General features: G+C 41.8%; 1 protein-coding gene across 6 annotated transcripts in view; it reads left to right on the top strand.

The window, feature by feature from the left end:
- uba6 (ubiquitin like modifier activating enzyme 6) overlaps positions 1 to 22,018 on the top strand; it is a 329,252-nt gene that overhangs the window by 193,293 nt on the left and 113,941 nt on the right. For all 6 annotated transcript variants that reach the window (XM_073024872.1, XM_073024863.1, XM_073024889.1 and 3 more), the window contains 3 exons: positions 144 to 249; positions 14,661 to 14,750; positions 14,848 to 14,928. In XM_073024872.1, coding sequence (XP_072880973.1) covers positions 144 to 249; positions 14,661 to 14,750; positions 14,848 to 14,928 — 277 coding nt within the window. The remainder of the gene's footprint in view (positions 1 to 143; positions 250 to 14,660; positions 14,751 to 14,847; positions 14,929 to 22,018) is intronic.

The following is a 22,018-nucleotide window of genomic DNA, read 5'->3' as shown; positions in this document are numbered from 1 at the left end:
AGCTTTATGTAGCTCCTGCTTATATGTAAATTACATCAAGGGAGGTTTTATCCTCCTTGCATGTATTACTTTGAACTTCTCATTCTGTACCTTTGTGCTGTTGCATATTTATCTTAACAGTGTGTCTAACTTTTTATTTACAGTCGATGTGTGTCAAATCAGCGTCCTCTTCTTGATTCAGGAACTATGGGTACTAAAGGACACACGGAGGTTATTGTGCCAAACCTGACAGAGTCATATAACAGCCATGTAAGTGCACAAATTCTGAATAATGGATCATCTCCATTCTTGCTTCTAATGTAAGTGAACTTGAGGAAAATTGAAGAAAACAAATAGCTATTCCAAGATAAACAGAAGGCTATGTCAACACTACACTGGATAAATCCATAGCCCAACCTTTTTCTCTTCGTTTTTACCCTCCATCCACACTAAAACGGCGTTTTCATCCCCCGAAACTGGAGCTTTTCAGAGTGTGTATTTTTGAAAACGCCGGATTGGCCGGAGCAGTGTGGACAGGGTAACTAGAGAATTCTGAAAACACTGTCAGACGGCAGAGCGCTATTTCATTGCTATCTTGAACACAACCTAACAATTTCAGAGCAGACGGCAACGAGACTGACGCCAGAAGAGTTAGAAATGTACTCACCAAATACTTTGACCCATAACTTACTGAATAAGTAAGTATACTCACTTTGCCATTTTCTGTCCTTGCTCGTATGAAGGTGGTTTACCTATTTAGGCAAGTACTTCTCTGACAATAGATGTGTGTAACAGCCTAATGTAACATTGTCTGGAAATACAAGATAACACTGATGCAGACATGTTTTATACATTTAACAAGGTGCTTTATTAGTTTATGAGTTAGTCAGTTTTTCAATGTTCATCGTCAGCCGGGTCAATCTGTCCGTGAACTCCCTGTCGGTTGCCTCAGTACGCTCCAGTATTTGGTTTTTTTTTACTTTTAAGTTCTGCACAAGAGCCAACAGCTGTCTGTCGTTTTAAGTTTTTCTAGTCTGTAACAACACAAACGCGCACCAAATCCTTCACAGCGAGATTCGACACCAAACATGTCGCTTGTTTTCGGTAGATGTGTCCTGTGCATGCGAAGTAGGAGGGGATTCACCAAAATCTCTGTTTCAATGTGGACAGAGATATTTTCAAAAACACTTAGTGTGGACGTCTATCATTTTTACACGAAACCGGCATTTTCAAAATTATCCGGTCTAGTTTGGATGTAGCCTAAATGTCATGAAGGAAGATTTAGAAGTTTATTTCCCTTAATGAGATTCTGATAGGACTATTTGATGTTGGTTACTTAACCATTGTATCAATTCAAGAAAATATGCATGTTATCTTATCTATTCTTCCCCTGCTCACCTTTTCTCCATCTGCCTTGAAATTTTTTTTTGAAAGCAACAAGTTTTCTTGCAATCTCACTCACTGAGATGTTGGATGTTATGTTGAAGTTATGTAGGACATTAGTGATCCTAATTTAGAATATTGTTCTCTAGTTCTTGTCACCTATTTACAGGAAAGGTTTCAATGAGATTGAAAGAGTGCAGAGAAAATTTACAAAGATATTGCCAGGACTTGAGAACTTGAATTGTAGGGAAAAGTTGAGTAAGTTTGGGCTTTATTCCCTCAAATGTAGGAGAAAGAAGGGAAATTTAAGAGAGATATACAAAATTATGAGGGTATAGATGGATAAATGAAAGCAAGGTTTTGCAATGAGGTTGAGAAAGACTAGGACTAGAGATCATGTGTTAAAGGTGAAAGGTGAAATGTTTAAGAAGAATACCTTCATACAGAGGGGATCAATTTCAAGATTTAGAAACATAGAAAACCTACAGCACAATACAGGCCCTTCAGCCCAAAAAGCTGTGCCAAACGTGTCCTACCTTAGAACTACCTAGACTTACCCATAGCCCTCTATTTTTCTAAGCTCCATATAACCATCCAGGAGTCTCTTAAAAGATCCTATCGTATCCGCCCCACCACCGCTGCCAGCAGCCCATTCCACACACTCACCACTCTCTGCGTAAAAACTCAACCCTGACATCTCCTCTGTACCTACTTCCAAGCACCTTAAAACTATGTCCTCTCGTGCTAGCCATTTCAGCCCTGGGAAAAAGCCTCTGACTATCCACACAATCAATGCCTCTCATTATCTTGTACAAATTTAAGGGAAATTTGTCTGAGTACATGGATGGGAAGGATTTGGAAGGCTATGGTCTGGGTGTAGGTTGATAGGATTAGGCAGCATGATGATTCAGCATGATTAGATGAGCTGAATGGCCTGATTCTGTGCTGTATTATTCTATGACAACACACTCTGCTTCCTACAATTGAACCACATAAAAACCCATTTAGTTATCTCTTTCCCCCCAGATCCTATGCAATCTAATCGTCCACACTAGTCTGCCATGCAGAACCTTGTCATAGGCCTTGCTAAGGTCTATATAGATGATATCCCATGCCCTGCCCTCATCTTTCATTTTGGTCACCTCTTCAGATAAATCTGTAACGTATTTTCAGACCTGATTTGCCATGCAAAGCTGTGTTAATTATTTAATTAATAATTATTTAAGACCCCATTTGTCCAAATGATGATTGTTGATACCTCTCAGTATCTCTCACAGTATCACACCACCGATGTCATACTCACCAGCCTGTAGTTCCCTGGCTTGTCTTTCTGCCCTTCTTAACGATAAAACATCTTCTAATTTAATGTCTTTCAGTACTTTGTGTATGGTAAAAGATGTAACAAGTATCTTTTTAAGGATTTCTCAATTTCTTCACGAGCTTCCAGCAAGGTCCAAGAATGCACTCAATCAGGCTCTGGAGACTGATCTAGTTTAATCCACTTTAAAATCACCAAGACATCACCACTCATTTCCCTTATTTCTTTCACATTCATAATTTTCTTCATGGTAAAAATTCATGAGCAATATTGATTAAAAATTTCACCCAACTTCTGTGACTCCATGTACAGACAACCGTGCTGATACTTAACATAAATTTAGAATTGGTAAATTGATTTATTATTGTCACATGTACTGAGAAACAGTGAAAAATTTGCTGTGTATATCATCTGTACAGATCAAAACATTACATTGAGGTAGTGCAAAGTAAAACAATGACAGGAGTGCAGAATAAAGTGTTACAGTACAGAGAAAGTACAGTGCCAGTGGTCAGTAAGATACAAGGTCAGAGCAAGGTAGTTTGCGAGATCAGGAGTCCATCTTACCGTCCTTGGGAACCATTCTGTATTCCATTCATAGAGGAATAGAAACTGTCTTTGAAGCAGACGTTGAACTGTTGATCAACCCTGCTTTTCTCTAACAATTTAAAAGCTAACAAAATTATAGAAACATCGAAGCATAGAAAACCTGCAGTACAATACAGGCCCTTTGGCCCACAAAGCTGTGCCGAACATTTATTTACAGTACTTTATAAATTACCTAGGGCTACCCATAGCCCTCTATTTTTCTAAGCTCCATGTACTTGCCCAGGAGTCTCTTAAAAGACCCTATCGTATCCACCTCCACTACCGTTGCCAGCAGCCCATTCCATGCAATCAACACTCTGCATAAAAATTTTACCCTGACATCTCAACTGTACCTACTTCCAAGTACCTTAAAACTGTGCCCTCTCATGTTAGCCATTTCAGCATTGGGAACAAGCCTTTGACTATCCACACGATCAATGCCTCTTATCATCTTATACACTTCTATCAGGTCACCTCTCATCCTCCATCACTCCAAGGAGAAAAAGCTGAGTTCACTCAACCTATTCTCATAAGGCATGCTCCCCAATCCAGACAACATCCTTGTAAGTCTCCTCTGCACCCTTTCTATAGTTTCCACATCCATCCAGTAGTGAGATGACCAGAACTGAGCACAGTACTCCAAATCGGGTCTGACCAGGGTCCTATATAGCTGTAACATTACTCTCGGTTCTTGAATTCAATCCCACGGTTGATGAAGGCAAATACGGCGTATGCCTTCGTAACCACGCAGTCAACCCTCCGATCCATGCAGCAGCTTTGAGTGTCCTATGGACTCAGACTCCAAGATCCCTCTGATCCTCCACACTGCCAAGACCCTTACCATTAATACTATCTTCTGCTATCATATTTGACTTACCAAAATGAACCACCTCACACTTATCTGGGTTCTCCATCTGCCACTTCTCAGCCCAGTTTTGCATCCTATCGATATCCCGCTGTACTCTCTGACAGCCTTTCACACTATTCACAACACCCCCAACCTCTGTGTCATCAGCAAGTTTACTAACCCATTCCTCTGCTTCCTCATCCAGGTCATTTATAAAAATCACAAAGAGACAGGCTCCCAGAACAGATCCCTGAGGCACACCACTGGTCACCAACCTCCATGCAGAATTTGACCCATCTACAACCACTCTTTGCCTTCTGTTGGCAAGTTAATTCTGGATCCACAAAGCAAGGCCCCCTTAGATCCCATGTCTCTTTACTTTCTCAATAAGCCTTCCATGGGGTACTTTATCACATACCTTGCTGAAATCCATATGCACTACATCTACTGCTTTACCTTCATCAATGTGTTAATTCACATCTTCAAAATATTCAGTAAGGCTCATAAGGCATGACCTGCCTTTGCAAAGCCATGCTGACTATTCCTAATCATACTATGCCTCTCCAAATGTTCATAAATCCTGCCTCTCAGAATCTTCTCCATCAACTTAACACTCATTGGTCTATAATTTCTTGGGCTATCTCTACTCACTTTCTTGAATAAGGGAACAATATCTGCAACCCTCCAATCCTCCAGAACCTCTTCCATCCTCAATGATGATGCAAGGGTCATTGCCAGAGGCTCAGCAATCTCCTCCCTCGCCTCCCACAGTAGCCTGGGATATATCTCGTCCAGTCCTGGTGACTTATCCAACTTGATGCTTTCCAAAAGCTAAACCACCTCCTCTTTTTTAATGTCCACATGCTCAAGTTATTCAGTCCACTGTAAGTTATCCCTACAATCGCCAAAGTCCTTTTCTGTAGTGAATACTGAAGCAAAGTATTCATTATGTACCTCTGCTACCTCTTCCAGTTCCATACACACTTTTCCATTGTCACACTTGATTGGTCAATAGACAATAGGTGCAGGAGTAGGTCATTCAGCCCTTCGAGCCTGCACCGCCATTCAATTTAATCATGGCTGATCATCCATAATCAGTACCCCGTTCCTGCCTTCTCCCCGGATCCCTTGACTCCACTATCTTTAAGAGCTCTATCTAACTCTTTCTTGAAAGCATCCAGAGAATTGGCCTCCACTGCTTTCTGAGGCAGAGCATTCCATAGATCTACAACTCTCTGGGTGAAAAAGTTTTTCCTCAACTCCGTTCTAAATGGCCTACCCCTTATTCTTAAACTGTGGCCTCTGGTTCTGGACTCCCCCAACATTGGGAACATGTTTCCTGTCTCTAGCGTGTCCAATCCCTTAATAATCTTATATGTTTCAATCAGATCCCCTCTCATCTTTCTAAATTCCAGTGTATACAAGCCCAGTCGCTCCAATCTTTCAACATATGACAGTCTCGCCATCCCGGGAATTAACTTCGTGAACCTACGCTGCACTCCCTCAATAGCAAGAATGTCCTTCCTCAAATTTGGAGACCAAAACTGAACACAATACTCGAGGTGTGGTCTCACCAGGGCCCTGTACAACTGAAGAAGGACCTCTTTGCTTCTATACTCAACTCCCCTTGTTATGAAGGCCAACATGCCATTAACTTTCTTCACTGCCTGCTGTACCTACATGCTTACTTTCAGTGACTGATGTACAAGAACACCTAGATCTCGTTGTACTTCTCCTTTTCCTAACTTGACACCATTCAGATAGTAATCTGCCTTCCTGTTCTTGCCACCAAAGTGGATACCCTCACATTTATCCACATTAAACTGCATCTGCCCACTCACCCAACCTGTCCAGGTCACCCTGCATTCTCCTAACATCCTCATATTTCTGACTGCCACCTAGGTTTGTGTCATCTGCAAATTTGCTAATGTTACTTTTAATCCCTTCATCTAAATCATTAATGTATATTGTAAATAGCTACGGTCCCAGCACAGAGCCTTGCGGTACCCCACTAGTCACTGGCTGCCATTCTGAAAAGGACCTACTCTATCCCTACTCTTTGTTTCCTGTCTGCCAACTAATCTTCTATCCATCTTAGTACCCTACTCCCAATACCATGTGCTCTAATTTTGCACACTAATCGCCTATGTGAGACCTTATCAAAGGCTTTCTGAAAGTCCAGGTACATTACGTCCACTGGCTGTCCCTTGTCCATGTTCATAGTTACATCCTCAAAAAATTCCAGAAGATTAGTCAAACATGATTTCCCCTTCGTGAAGCAGTGCTGACTCAGACCGATCCTGTTACTGCTATCCAAATGTGCTGCTATTTCATCTTTTATAATTGACTCCAGCATCTTCCCCACCACTGATGTCAGGCTAACTGGTCTATAGTTCCCTGTTTTCTCTCTCCCTCCTTTCTTAAAAAGTGGGATAACATTAGCTACCCTCCAATCCTCAGGAACTGATCCTGAATCTATAGAACATTGGAAAATGATTACCAATGCATCCATGATTTCTAGAGCCACTTCCTTAAGTACCCTAGGATGCAGACCATCAGGCCCTGGGGATTTATCAGCCTTCAGTCCCATCAGTCTACCCAACACCATTTTCTGCCTAACGTGAATTTCCTTCAGTTTCTCTGTTACCCTAGGTACTCTGGCCACTATTACATCTGGGAGATTGTCTGTGTCTTCCCTAGTGAAGACAGATCCAAAGTACCTGTTCAACTCGTCTGTCATTTCCTTGTTCCCCATAATAAATTCACCCGTTTCTGTCTTCAAGGGCCCAACTTCGGTCTTAACTAATTTTTTCCTCTTCACATACCTAAAGAAGCTTTTCCTATCCTCCTTTATATTCTTGGCTAGCTTACCTTCGTACCTCATCTTTTCTCCCCGTATTGCCTTTTTAGTTATCTTCTGTTGCTCTTTAAAAGTTTCCCAATCCTCTGGCTTCCCACTCATCTTTGCTATGTTATACTTCTCTTTTATTTTTATACTGTCCTTGACTTCCCTTGTTAGCCACAGTTGCCCCCTACTCCCCTTAGAATCTTTCTTCCTCTTTGAAATGAACTGATCCTGCACCTTCTGTATTATTCCCAGAAATACCTGCCATTGCTGTTCCACTGTCATCCCTGCTAGGGTATCCTTCCAGTCATTTTTGGCTAGTTCTTCCCTCATGGCTCTTTTATGTCCCTTTTGTTTTTATGTCCCTCATGTCCCTTTTGTTCAACTGTAATAATGACATTTCCAATTTTCCCTTCTCCCTCTCAAATTGTAGATTAAAACTTATCATATTATGGTCACTACCTCCTCATGGCTCCTTTACCTCGAGTTCCCTTATCAAATCCGGTTCATTACACAACACTAGATCTAGAATTGCCTTCTCCCTGGTAGGCTCCAGTACAAGCTGCTCTAAGAATCCATCTCGGAGGGACTCCACAAACTCCCATTCTTGGGGTCCAGTACCAACCTGATTTTCCCAGTCTGCCTACATGTTGAAATCCCCCCATTACAACCGTAGCATTACCTTTGCGACATGCTAATTTTAGCTCTTGATTCAACTTGCACCCTATATCCAGGTTACTATTTGGGGGCCTGTAGATAACTCCCATTAGGGTCTTCTTGCCCTTACAATTTCTCAGTTCTATCCATACTGACTCTACATCTCCAGATTCTATGTCACCCCTCGCAAGGGACTGAATTTCATTCCTCACCAGCAGAGCCACCCCACCCCCTCTGTCCACCTGTCTGTCCTTTCGATAGGACATATACCCTTGAATATTCATTTCCCAGCCCTGGTCCTCTTGCAGCCATGTCTCTGTTATTCCTGCAACATCATACTTGCCAATTTCCAACTGAGCCTCAAGCTCATCCACTTTATTTCTTAAGACTTTGTGCATTCATATATAATACTTTTAATCCATTACTCCCCTCGCTTCTCACATTGATCCCTATTGCACTTGGCCATACTCTCTGATCCCTTCCTCTTTCTGCCCCTTTAATTCTGTTGTCTTTCTTAACTTTTCTTATTCTCTCTTTCCCTTTAACTCCATCCTTATATTTCCAGTTCATCTCCTCCCCTCCACTTATATGTTTAAACACACCCGTGTAGCAGTGGCAAACCTGCCTGCAGAATGCTGGTCCCTCGCCTGTTAAGGTGCAACCCGTCCCTTTTGTACAAATCATCCCTACCCCAAAACAGATACCAGTGGTTTAAGAATCTAAAACCCTGCTTCCCGCACCAGCTCCTCAGCCATACATTGAGATCCCATATCTCCCTGTTCCTGCCCTCACCAGCATGAAGAACTGGAAGCAAACCAGAGATGACCACCCTGGAGGTCCTGCTTTTCAGACTTCTTCCGAGTTCTCTGAAGTCATGCTGCAGAATTTCTTTCCTCTTCTTCCCGACATTATTTGTGCCGACATGCACTACCACTTCCGGCTGTTCACCCTCACCCTTGAGGATGCCCTGCAATCGGTCCGTGACGTCCTGGATCCTAGCACCAGGGAGGCAACACACCATTCTTAAATCCTGCCTGTTGCCACAGAAACCCCTTTCTGTACCTCTCACTCTGGAGTCCCCTATTACCATGGCTCCGCCTGACGTCTGTCTCTTTGGCTTTGCTTCAGTGCCCATTTTTGACTCGCAGACCTGTCCACCTCTCAGAATGGCAGTGTCTTCTGTCCCGACAGCTTTCAAGAGGGTGAACCTCTTTTCAAGAGGCACATCCCCTGGGGTCTCCTGTACTTCAAGCATCCATACCTTCCTCATCGTTACCCCCCCTTCTCTCTTCTGGTATCTTCAGTGTAGCAATCTTGCTGTAGGTCCTATCATTTCCCGGATGAACCTGAGGTCATCCAATTGCCTCTCCAGTGCCCCAACAAGGTCCTTCAGGAGCTGAACCTGGACACACTTTTCACTGTTGTAGCAGCCGGAGGCACCATCAGTGTCCCTGACCTCCCACATCAGGCAAGCATCACACTGAATCAGTTTACCTGTCATCTCTTCACCACCTCTCACGCTCTCCAACTGCAGCATAGTCTCCTCCCTCAGCCTCCTTGCTGAAGACTCTCGAGCCAAAGACTCACACTTTTCTCACAAGGCACTTCCCTCGACAAGGCCGCTCCCCGAGTCAAAGCCTCAAAGCTCCACTCCTTTACTGGCCCACTCACTCACTGCTGTTCTCTCACATCTTATCCTCTTGCTCTTCACATACTAGTAGAATGCCTTGGGGTTTTCATTAATCCTGCTCGCCAAGGCCTTTTCATGGCCCCTTCTGGCTCTCCTAATTTCTTTCTTAAGCTCCTTCCTGCAACCCTTATAATCTTTTAGATTCATATCATTACCTAGTTTTGGACCTTTTGTAAGCTATTCTTTTCATCTTGACTAGATTTTCTACAGCCTTTGTACCCTACCATCCTTTCCCTGTCTCATTGGAATGTACCTATGCAGAACTCCACACAAATATCCCCTGAACATTTGTCACTTTTCTGTTGTATATTTCCCTGAGAACATCTGCTTCCAATTTATGCTTCCAAGTTCCTGCTCGATAGCCTCATATTTCCCCTTACTCCAGTTAAACATTTTCCTAACTTGTCTGCTCCTATCCCTCTCCAATGCTATGGTAAAGGAGATAGAATTGTGATCACTAGCTCCAAAATGCTCTCTCACAGAGAGACCTGACACCTGACCAGGTTCATTTCCAAATACCAGATCTAGTACATCCTCCCCTCTTGTAGGCTTCCTGATCACAACTAACAAACTCAACTTCATCTAAACCCCTTGTTCTAGAGAGATGCCAGTCAATATTGGGGATATTAAAATCTCCCACCACGACAACCCTGTTATTAATGCACTGTTCCAGAATCTGTCTCCCTGTCTTTTCCTCGATGTCCCTGTTACTATTGGGCGGTCTATAAAAAACACTCGGTATGACCCCTTCCTGTTTCTAACTTCCATCCACAGAGACTCCGTAGACAATCCCTCCATGTCTTCCTCCTTTTCTGCAGCTGTAACACTATCTCTGATCAGCAGTGCCATGCCCCCACCTCTTTTGCCTCCCTCCCTGTCCTTTCTGAAACATCTCAAGCTTGGCACTTGAAGTAGCCATTCCAGCCCCTGAGCCATCCAAGTGTCTGTAATGGCCACAACATCATTGCTCCTAGTACTGATCCAGGCTCAAAGCTCATCCGCTGTGTTCATGATACTCCTTGCAGTACTTCATGATACAATAGACAGACAATATCTTTTTCCAAGGGTTGAAATGTCTAATACCAGAGAGCACACATTTAAGATGTGAGGGGCAATTTTTTTTTACATAGAGAGTGGTGGGTGCCTAGAATGCACTGCCTGGGGTGGTGGTAGAGGAAGAAAAATTAGAGACTTTTAAGAGACATCAAAGAGGAAAATGGAAAGATTTGGACTATGTACGGGCAGAAGAGATTAGTTAGCCATTTGATTACTAATTTAGTTGGTTTGGCAGAACATTGTGGACTAAAAGGGCCTCTTCCTGTGCTGTACTGATCTATGTTGTACTTTCTAGTAAGGCATTTGTCGAGATCCATAGACTCGCCACAGAGACTTGGCCATTTGGCTTTCGAATTGTCTTGCCCATAGAAGAAGGAAGGTAGTGTCAATGGGTCTTATTCTGGTACAAAGCCCATAACTTGTGTTGTTCTGCAGGCATTAACGCTGGAATATTCCATCACTGATATTTATAAGTATCCTTGATGGAAACGTGGGTAAGTATGCTTAGGACACAAAGATTGGTGGCATTTTGAGTAGAACAGAAGATTGCCAAAAAATACCATGTGATATCGATGCGTTGCAGATATGGGCAGATAAATGGTATCTGGACTTTGATCTGGGCTAGTGTGTAGTGTTGCACTTTGATGCATCAAAAATAAAGGGAAAGTACACATCAAGACCCATAGCAATGCTGATGTACAGAGGGACCATGTGGTACAAGTCCATAACTCCCGTAAACGCCTGAACAGGTTGGTAGTGAAGAAGGTTTATGGTATGCTAGTTGAGGCATTAAGTCCAACAGTCAGGAAGTTTGTAAAATTCTGATTAGGATGCATCTAGAGTATAGCACTCAATTCTAATTACTTCATTATAGGAAAGAGGGGTTGGTTAGGGGTTTACCAGGGTGCTGCTTCAAATAGAGGGCATGTACTATATAGAGTAATTGGTCAAACTGAAGTGGTTTTTAATGACAAGTCTGAGGGGAGACCTGATAGAAAATATGCATGGCAATAAAGAATAGACAACAAATATCTTTCTCAAAGGCCAAAATATCTAAAAATTAGGGTATGCATTTAAGGTGAGAGGGTGTAAGTTCAAAGGAGATGTGTGAGGAAAGTTTTGTAAACAGAATAGTGAGCACCTGGATTACATTACCATGGATAGTAAAGCTCCTTTCAGGTAAAGTGCTATAGGTCTATTAAAACAAAAACTTCACACCATTTTAAAAATTTCTTCCCCCAAGGCAATTAATCTGATCAACCATTCTTGGTAGCCCTCCCCCCAACCCCTCTATTATCTCAGTCACTGCATTGGACTGTAAACATTTTCAACCACTTTTTGTGATGTCTTTTACAGTGTAAACACACACCGGTATCTATGTATTTTTGCACATCTATTCCATATCTGTACTTCTAATTTTTATATATTTTTAACCATATAACAATTATAGCACGGAAACAAGCCATCTCGGCCCTTCTAGTCCGTGCCGAACACTTACTCTCACCTAGTCCCACTGACCCACACTCAGCCCATAACCCTCCATTCCTTTCCTGTCCATATACCTATCCAATTTTACTTTAAATGACAATACCGAACCTGCCTCTACCACTTCTACTGGAAGCTCGTTCCACACAGCTACCACTCTCTGAGTAAAGAAATTCCCCTTCGTGTTACCCTTAAACTTTTGCCCCCTAACTCACAACTCATGTCCTCTTGTTTGAATCTCCCCTACTCTCGATGGAAAAAGCCTATCCACGTCAACTCTATCTATCCTCTTCATAATTTTAAATACCTCTATCAAGTCCCCCCTCAACCTTCTACGCTCCAAGGAATAAAGACCTAACTTGTTCAATCTTTCCCTGTAACTTGTGCCGAAACCAAAGTAACATTCTGGTAAATCTTCTCTGTACTCTCTCTATTTTGTTGACATCTTTCCTATAATTCGGTGACCAGAACTGTACACAATACTCCAAATTCGGCCTTACCAATGCCTTGTACAATTTTAACATTACATCCCAACTCCTATACTCAATGCTCTGATTTATAAAGGCCAAACTACCAAAAGCTTTCTTCACCACCCTAGCCACATGAGATTCCACCTTCAGGGAACTATGCACCATTATTCCTAGATCACTCTGTTCTACTCCATTCTTCAATGCCCTACCATTTACCATGTATGTCCTATTTTGATTATTCCTACCAAAATGTAGCACCTCACACTTATCAGCATTAAACTCCATCTGCCATCGTTCAGCCCACTGGCCTAAATCTCTCTGCAAACTTTGAAAACCTACTTCATTATCCACAACGCCACCTACCTTATGTATGCCATCTGCATACTTACTAATCCAATTTACCACCCCATCATCCAGATCATTAATGTATATGACAAACAACATTGGACCCAGTACAGATCCCTAAGGCACACCACTAGTCACTGGCCTCCAACCTGACAAACAGTTATCCACCACTACTCTCTGGCATCTCCCATCCAGCCACTGTTGAATCCATTTTACTACTTCAATATTAATACCTAATGATTGAACCTTCCTAACTAACCTTCTGTGTGGAACCTTGTCAAAGGCCTTACTGAAGTCCATACAGACAACATCCACTGCTTTACCCTCGTCAACTTTCCTTGTAACCTCTTCAAAAAATTCAATAAGATTTGTCAAACATGACCTTCCACGCACAAGTCCATGTTGACTGTTCCTAATCAGACCCTGTCTATCCAGATAATTATATATACTATCTCTAAGAATACTTTCCATTAATTTACCTACCACTGACTTCAAACTGACAGGCCTATAATTGCTAGGTTTACTCTTAGAACCCTTTTTAAACAATGGAACCACATGAACAATACGCCAGTCCTCTGGCACTATCTCCGTTTCTAATGACATTTGAAATATTTCTGTCAGAGCCCCTGCTATTTCTACACTAACCTCCCTCAAGGTCCTAGGGAATATCCTGTCAGGACCCGGAGATCTATCCACTTTTATATTCCTTAAAAGCACCAGTACTTCCTCCTGTTTAATCGTCATAGTTTCCATAACTTCCCTACTTGCTTCCCTTACCTTACACAATTCAGTATACTTCTCCTCAGTGAATACCGAAGAAAAGATATTGTTCAAAATCTCCCCCATCTCCTTTGGCTCCACACATAGCTGTCCACTCTGATTCTCTAAGGGACCAATTTTATCCCTCACTATCTTTTTGCTATTAATATAACTGTAGAAACCCTTTGAATTTATTTTCACCTTACTTGTCAAAGCAACCTCGTATCTTCTTTTAGCTTTTCTAATTTCTTTCTTAAGATTCTTCTTACATTCTTTATATTCCTCGAGCACCTCATTTACTCCATGCTGCCTATATTTATTGTAGATATCTCTCTTTTTCCTAACCAAGTTTCCAATATCCCTTGAAAACCATGGCTGCCTCAAGCCTTTAACCTTTCCTTTCAACCTAACAGGAACATAAAGATTCTGTACCCTCAAAATTTCACCATTATATGACTGCCATTTCTCTATTACATCCTTCCCGTAAAACAAATTGTCCCAATCCACTCCTTCTAAATCCTTTTGCATCTCCTCAAAGTTAGCCTTTCTCCAATCAAAAATCTCACTCTGAGTCCAGTCCTATCCATCTTTTCTTTGTTCTTTATAATTGCTTAATACTGCCCCATGTTGCACCAACACAAAACTGCAAATTCTTAATACCTTTAAATGTATATGGCAAATAAATTTAATCCTAAATCCTTGATCCTTAAGTTGATCCCTATTCCTTATGAGACATGGTGCCCCCTGTACATTGCCATGCCAACTGTCCTTCCTGTATGTAGTAGATGGTGTCTGTCAGAGTTACCTTTATTAATTTTCCTCTCAGTTAAATTTAACTCATCAGCTTGTACTTTCCTGACTTGTCCTTGTGGCCCTTCTTAATTAAGAGGACAATGTTAGCCATCTTCAAGTCTTCAGATAGAACTGGGGATCACGATAATGGGATAAATATCTTTAGGGACCTACATTTACTGTGTATGTCTTTCCCTTTCAAATTACATTTGCTCAGACTTGTCGCGATTAAATTCTATTATTGAAATTAATAGTTGAGGCAGGGATTTTAACATTAAAATAGCATGCACTTACTGCTGGCATAAATGAATTTAAATAGTAGCATTTCTGAACAGTAAATGAAGACTTGTGTAATGTATATTTGAAATTATTAATATGGGAGTGGTACAAGATATTAAATATATGCATGCTTTAGCAATTTGTTCATTTGTTGTTTGTTTTTACAGCGAGATCCTCCTGAAGAAGAAATTCCATTTTGTACATTGAAATCCTTTCCAGCATTAATTGAGCACACAATACAGTGGTCCAGAGATAAGGTATTCAACAGTGAAAACATTAGTTCATGTTTTCAATTGCATTTTTGGAAAAGCAAGTTAATTCTAAAAGAATGTTTTATTCCATTTCTGATTCCAGTTTGAAAGCTGCTTTTCATACAAACCCTCAATGTATAACAATTTCTGGGATACATACAAATCAACAGAAAATGTACTGCAGGTGAGAATAACTGCACTGAGATGTGAGTAAGAGAGCCAGGGTTTAAAAATGTTGTGATTTCAAACCTGAGAGTCTCCAAATGAAGACATAGAATTGACATAGTTGTTGATAACTTTTCTTTCCAAAGTTATTGCTTTAGGTGCTTGGCAATAGCTGTATATGTTACTTTAAAGTGTATATCTTATTAACAGTTAATCATGGTACAATTCTCAGAATCAAAATCAGATTTATTATTGCTGATTTATATGACATGGTGAGATTTGAACACAGCAGGCCAGGCAGCATCTATAGGAAGAAGTACTGTCGACGTTTCGGGTCGAGACCCTTCGTCAGGACTATCGGTAAAAAGAGATAGTAAGAGATTTGGCGGGGGCGGGGGGAGACCCGAAATGATAGAGGAAGACAGGAGGGGGAGGGATGAAGCTAAGAACTGGGAAGTTGATTGGCAAAAGCGATACAAGGCTGGAGAAAGGGGAGTATCATAGGACGGAAGGCCTTGGAAGAAAGAAAGGGGGAGGGGAGCACCAGAGGAAGATGGAGAACAATCAAGAAGCTATTGTGAGAGGGAAGGAGAGAGAAAAAAATAATAATAATTTAAAAATAGGGATGGAGTAAGAAGGGGAGTAGGGCATTAATGAAAGTTAGAGAAACCAATGTTCATTCCGTCAAATTGAAGGCTACTGAGACAAAGTATAAGGTGTTGTTCCTCCAACCTGAGTGTGGCTTCATCTCGACAGTAGAGGAGGCCATGGATTGACATATCGGAATGGATAGAAGGAGTAGATAAGGGGCCATTATTGGTATGAATTGATGACTGGTTACTGTGACTAACTGGGTGCTACAGAGGTCAATGTCACAAACTGCAACAGTGTTGCAGGATGAGAGGATCAAGTATCTAAGTCTGCAAATGACACTAAGCTTTGTGGCAGTGTGGGTGAAAAAGCTGACAGGTTTGAAGCCAATATGAACAGCCCTGAGTATTCAAGGACGTGGCATTTGGGTGGTAACGTGGAAGAATATGTGGTCAAATATCTTTATAAATGTTGAGAAATTAAAAAAATATTGGTGTTGGTTGGGACTTAAAAATCCTTGTATTGAAAGCTAATATTCTTGTACAGCAGCAAATTAGGAAATCATATAATGCTGTCCTTTACTGCACGAGGATTTGAGTACAAGAGTGAAAACGTCTTACTATAATTACATGGTGAGACTTCACTGGAATATTGTACCCTAAAGGAATGATAATTATTTGCATTAGAAGGAATGCAATGATGGTTGACTAGCTTGATTACTAGGATATTGGGTTTCTTCTGTGAGTTTAAGCACCTTAAGCCCATAATTTCTAGAATTTAGAAGAAATTCTTGAAGAGTGTGATAGGATGGATGCAGGAATGATGCATTCCCTGCAACAGACAGCTTTGTTGCCAAGTTTGCAGATGATATGAAGATCGGTAGAGTGGCAGGTAGTGTTGAAGAAACAGGTAGACTGCAGAAAGACTTGGACAGATTAGGAGAATGGGCAAAAGAGTGGCAAATAAAATACAGTGTTGGAAAATGCATGGTCAGGCATTTCGGTTTAAACGGGGAGAAAATCCGAAAATCTGAGATGCAAGGGGACTTGGAAATTCTTGTGCAGAACACCCTAAAGGTTAACTTACAGGTTGAGTCGGTGATGAAGGCAACTGCAATGTTAGCATTCATTTCAAGAGGTCTAGAGTACAAGATGGTGAGACTTTATAAGGCACTTGTGAGGCCTCACCTTGTGTAGTGTGAACAGTTTTGGGCTCCTCATCGAAGAAAAGATGTGCTGGCATTGGAAAGAGTTCAGAGGAGTTTCACAAGAATAATTTCAGTAATGAAAGGTTTATCATACGAGGAATATTTGATGGCTATGGGTCTGTACTTGCTGGAATTTAGAAGAATGAAGGGGGATCTCATTGAAACCTTTTGAATGTTGAAAGGCCTAGACAAAGTAGATGTGGAAAGGATGTTGTCCATGGTATGGGGAGTCGATGCAAGAGGGCACAGTCTCAGGATAGAGGTCCATTTAAAACAGAGATCCTGAGAAATTTTTTTGTGGAATTTGTTACCACAGGCAGGTTGTTGGATGTATTTAAGGCAAAGCTTGATGGGGTCTTGATTGACTACAGCATCAAAGTTTGCGGGGAGAAGACAGCGAGTAGGGCTAACGAGGGAAAAAAACGAGATCAGCCATGATTGAATGGCGGAGTAGACTCAATGGGCCAAATGGCCTAATTCTGCTACTATGACTTATTAAAGAATATATTATGAAGATGGCACCTTGCATTTTCTGCCTTTCTCTTAGAATCATATGACATCAGTTGTCATTGGTGGAGAAGTTCTGGAGAGGACCCAGCTTCCTTTCTCTTGTTTTTTTCTATTTATGCGTCTCTTCCTTTGCCGATTCCTCACCTGTTAATTACCAAGTAGGGGCAGTTTAACTGATGGGTTATATCCATTATGGCCATTGTAAAAGTGTAGCCCAGAATGTATCATGTAGGACTTTGTCTTTTTCTGTCATTATTTTAAATCTTATAATCAAAATCTGGGACCATTGTTGTTTCCTAACTATAGCAACAAGTTGGATTAAAAATGTGTATTTTGTGTAAATTATGTGTAAAAAGGCATTCAGATAACACTAAAATAGGTGGTACAATGGAGAACATTATCAAAAATTACAGAGGGATCTTGATCAACTGAGTAAATAAGCCAAGAATTGATAAATGGACTTTAAACTGGAGAGGTGATGCATTATGGACATTCAAATCTAGGAGTGTACAGCAAGACCCTGGGGCATGTTGCAGAAGTTTGGTTCATTGAAAGAAGATTCACAGGTTGTCAAGGTGGTGAAGAAGGCTATTGGCACTCTGCCCTTCATAAGACAGGACACTGAATGTAAAATGTGGGATATCTTTATGCATTCCTAAAGGATGCTGGTGAGGCATTTGCAGACTTAGTTCAGTTTTCGTTGATCTAATTTTGGAGAGATGTTACTAAACTAGAAAGACTGCAGAAAAGATTTACAAAAATGTTCCCAGGACTTGGGCTAGCATTAGGGAGGTTGGGCAGGCTAAGACTTTGTTCCCTGGAGCATGGGAGATGGTGACGTACAAAGTTGTGAAGGGTATGGATAGAGTGAATGCATTTCCTGGTTTGGGAAAGCAAGAACTAAAGAGCATAGATTTAAAGTGAAAGGGGAAAGAATTAGTAGAAACATGAGGGGCAGGTTTATTACACACAGTATGTCTGTGTAATGAGCTGCATGAGTTATAGTTGAGACAGGTAGAATAAAAGAGAGTTAAACATAGAAACATAGAAAACCTACAGCACAATAGACCCACAAAGTTGTGCTGAACATGTCCTTACCTTAGAAATTACTAGGTTTACCTATAGCCCTTTATTTTACTAAGCTCCATGTACCTATCTAAAAGCCTCTTAACAGACCCTATCGTATCCACCTCCACCACCTTTGCCGGGAGCCCATTCCACACACTCACTACTCTCTGAGTAAAAAACTTACCCCTGACATCTCCTCTGTACCTACTCCCCAGCACCTTAAACCTATGTCCTCTTGTGGCAACCATTTCAGCCCTGGGTAAAAGCTATCCACACAATCAATGCCTCTCATCATCTTGTACACCTCTATCAGGTCACCTCTCATTCTTCTTTGCTCCAAGGAGAAAAGGCCAAGTTCACTCAACCTATTCTCATAAGGCACGCTCCCCAATCCAGGCAACATCCTTCTAAATCTCCTCTGCACCACATCCACATCCTTCCGGTAGTGAGGCAACCAGAACTGAGCACAGTACTCTAAGTGGGGTCTGACCAGGGTCCTATATTACCTCTACATTACCTCTCGGCTCCTAAATTCAATTCCACGATTGATGAAGGCCAATACACCGTACGCCTTCTTCACCACAGAGTCAACCTGCGCAGCTGCTTTCAGCGTCCAATGGACTCGGACCCCAAGATCCCTCCGATCCTCCACACTGCCAATAGTCTTACCACTAATACTATATTCTACCATCATATTTGACCTACCAAAATGAACCACTTTACACTTAACTGGGTTGAATTCCATCTGCCACTTCTCAGCTCAGTTTTGCATCCTATCAATGCTCCACTCTCCTCTCCTAATGCTATCCTCTGACAGCCCTCCACACTATCCACAACACCTCCAACCTTTGTGTCATCAGCAAACTTACTAACCCATCCCTCCACTTCCTCATCCAGATCATTTATAAAAATGACGAAGAGTAAGGGTTCCAGAGCAGATCCCTGAGGCGCTCTACTGGTGACCGAACTCCATGCAGAATATTACTCGTCTACAACCACTGTTTGCCTTCTGTGGGCAAGCCATTTCTGGATCCATAAAGCAATATCCCCTTGGATCCCATGCCTCCTTACTTTCTCAGTAAGCCTTGCATGGGGTACCTTATCAAATGCCTTGCTAAAATCCATATACACTACATCTACTGCTCTTCCTTCATCAATGTGTTTAGTCACATCTTCAAAAAATTCAATCAGGTTCATAAGGCACGAACTGCCCTTGACAAAGCCATGCTGACTACTCCTAATCATATTATACCTCTCCAAATGTTCATAAATCCTGCCTCTCAGGATCTTCTCCATCAACTTAACACTCACTGGTCTATAATTTCTTGGGCTATCTCAACTCCCTTTCTTGAATAAAGGAACAACATCCGCAACCCTCCAATCCTCGGGAACCTCTCCCATCCCCATTGATGATGAAAAGATCATCACCAGAGGCTCAGCAATCTCCTCCCTCGCCTCCCACAGTAGCCTGGGGTACATTTTGTCCGGTCCCAGCAACTTAACAAACTTGATGCTTTCGAAAAGCTCGAAAAGCACATCTTCTTTCTTAATGTCTACATTCTCAAGCTTATCAGTCTGCTGCAAGTCATCATTACAATCACCAAGATCCTTTTCCATAGTGAATACTGAAGTAAAGTATTCATTAAGTACCTCTGCTATTTCATCTGGTTCCATACACACTTTCCCACTGTCACACTTGATAGGTCCTATTCTTTCATGTCTTACCCTCTTGCTCTTCACATACTTGTAGAATGCCTTGGAGTTTTCCTTAATTCTGCCCACCAAGGCCTTCTCATGGCCCCTTCTGGCTCTCCTAATTTCCTTCTTAAGCTCCTTCCTATTAGCCTTATAATCTTCTAGATGTCTAACATTGCCTAGCTCTCTGAACCTTTTGTAAGCTTTTCTTTTCTTCTTGACTAGATTTATTACAGCCTTTGTGCATCATGGTACCTGTACCCTACCATAACTTCCCTGTCTTATTGGAACATACCTATACAGAACTCTACACAAATAATCCCTGAATATTTGCTACGTCTTCCGTACTTGTCCCTGAGAACATCTGTTTCCAACTTAAGCCTCCGATTTCCTGCCTGATAGCCTCATAATTCCCCTTACTCCAATTAAACGCTTTTCTAACTTGTCTGTTCCTATCTCTGTCCAATGCTATTGTAACAGAGATAGAATTATGATCACTATCTCCAAAATGCTCTCCCACTGAGAGATCTGACACCTGACCAGGTTAATTTCCCAATGCCAAATCAAGTACAGCCTTTCCTCTTGTAGGCTTATCTACATATTGTGTCAAGAAACCTTCCTGAACACACCTAACAAACTCCACATTATCTAAACCCCTTGCTCTTGGGAGATGCCAATCGATATTTGGGAAATTAAAGTCTCCCATCACGACAACTCTTATTATTACACCTTTACAGGATCTGTTTCCCTATCTGCTCCTCAATATCCCTGTTACTATTAGGCGGCCTATAAAAAATACCCAGTAAAGTTATTGACCCCTTCCTGTTCCTAATCTCCACCCACAGAGGTCCATAGACGTGGGTATAGACGTCCATAACCTCCATGGCGTCCACCTTTTCTGCAGCTGTGAGTCTACATCTCTGATCAACAGTGCCACACTCCCACCTCTTTTGCCTCCCTCCCTGTCCTTTCTGAAACCCGGCACTTGAAGTAACCAATCTTGTCCCTGAGCCATCCAAGTCTCTGTAATGGCCACCACATCATATCTCCAAGTACTGATCCATGCTCATCCGCTTTGTTCACAACACTCCTTGCATAAAAATAGACACATCTCAAGCCTTCAGTCTGAGCGCTCCCTTCTCTATCACCTGCCTATCCTCTCTCACACTGTCTACAAGCTTTCTCTATTTGTGAGCCAACCGCCTCTTCCCCAGTCTCTTCAGTTTGATTCCCACTCCCCAACAATTCTAGTTTAAACTCTCCCCTGCCCCTTTATTTTCACTCGCTGCCTCCTGCCTGTCAGCCATTCCTCTATCAGTGCCAGTATCTTTCATGTAATGCCATGGGATTTTATCTTGTTAAGCAGCCTCATGTGTGGCACATTCTGAAAATCCAACTAAATGATATCCACTGCCTCTCCTTTGTCCACCCTGCCTGTTACTTCCTTGAAGAACTCTAGAAGGTTTGTCAGGCAAGATTTCTTTTTGCAGAAACCATGCTGACTTTGACTTATTTTATCATTATTCTCCGGGTACCCCGAAACCTCATCCTTAATGATAGACTTCAATGCTTTACCAACCACTCTGATTAGGCTTACTGGCCTATACTTTCCTGCCTTTTGCCCTAAGACCATACAACAGAGGAGCAGAATTGGGCTATTTGGCCCATCGAGTCTTTTCAGCCTTTCAAATACACCCAATGACCTGGCTTCCACAGATGCCTGTGTTAATAAATTCCACAAATTCACTACCCTCTGGCTAAAGAAATTTCTCCACATCCCTGTTTTAAGTAGACACCACTCTATCCTACTCTCACCACTGGCTTACTTCCAACAATGGCCACCCTATTTATCCCTTCTGCAGGTTTAAACACATGTTGCCAACCTGCAAAAAGCCTCGTTTCTGTGGTCTGCTCCCTCCGCTGATTGGCCCATCAGAATGAGTTTGAACGCCTGCAAAACTCTCCTTTTAAACAACATTGCCAAACTGCAAGAACCCTCACTACTGTGGCCTGCTCCTGCCGCTGAATGGGCCATCAG

Source organism: Hemitrygon akajei, chromosome 2 (genome assembly GCF_048418815.1).
Source record: "Hemitrygon akajei chromosome 2, sHemAka1.3, whole genome shotgun sequence".
Classification (NCBI taxonomy): Eukaryota; Metazoa; Chordata; class Chondrichthyes; order Myliobatiformes; family Dasyatidae; genus Hemitrygon; species Hemitrygon akajei.
Note: the sequence above shows the minus strand (reverse complement) of the source record. Positions and strands in the feature narration are given on the sequence as shown.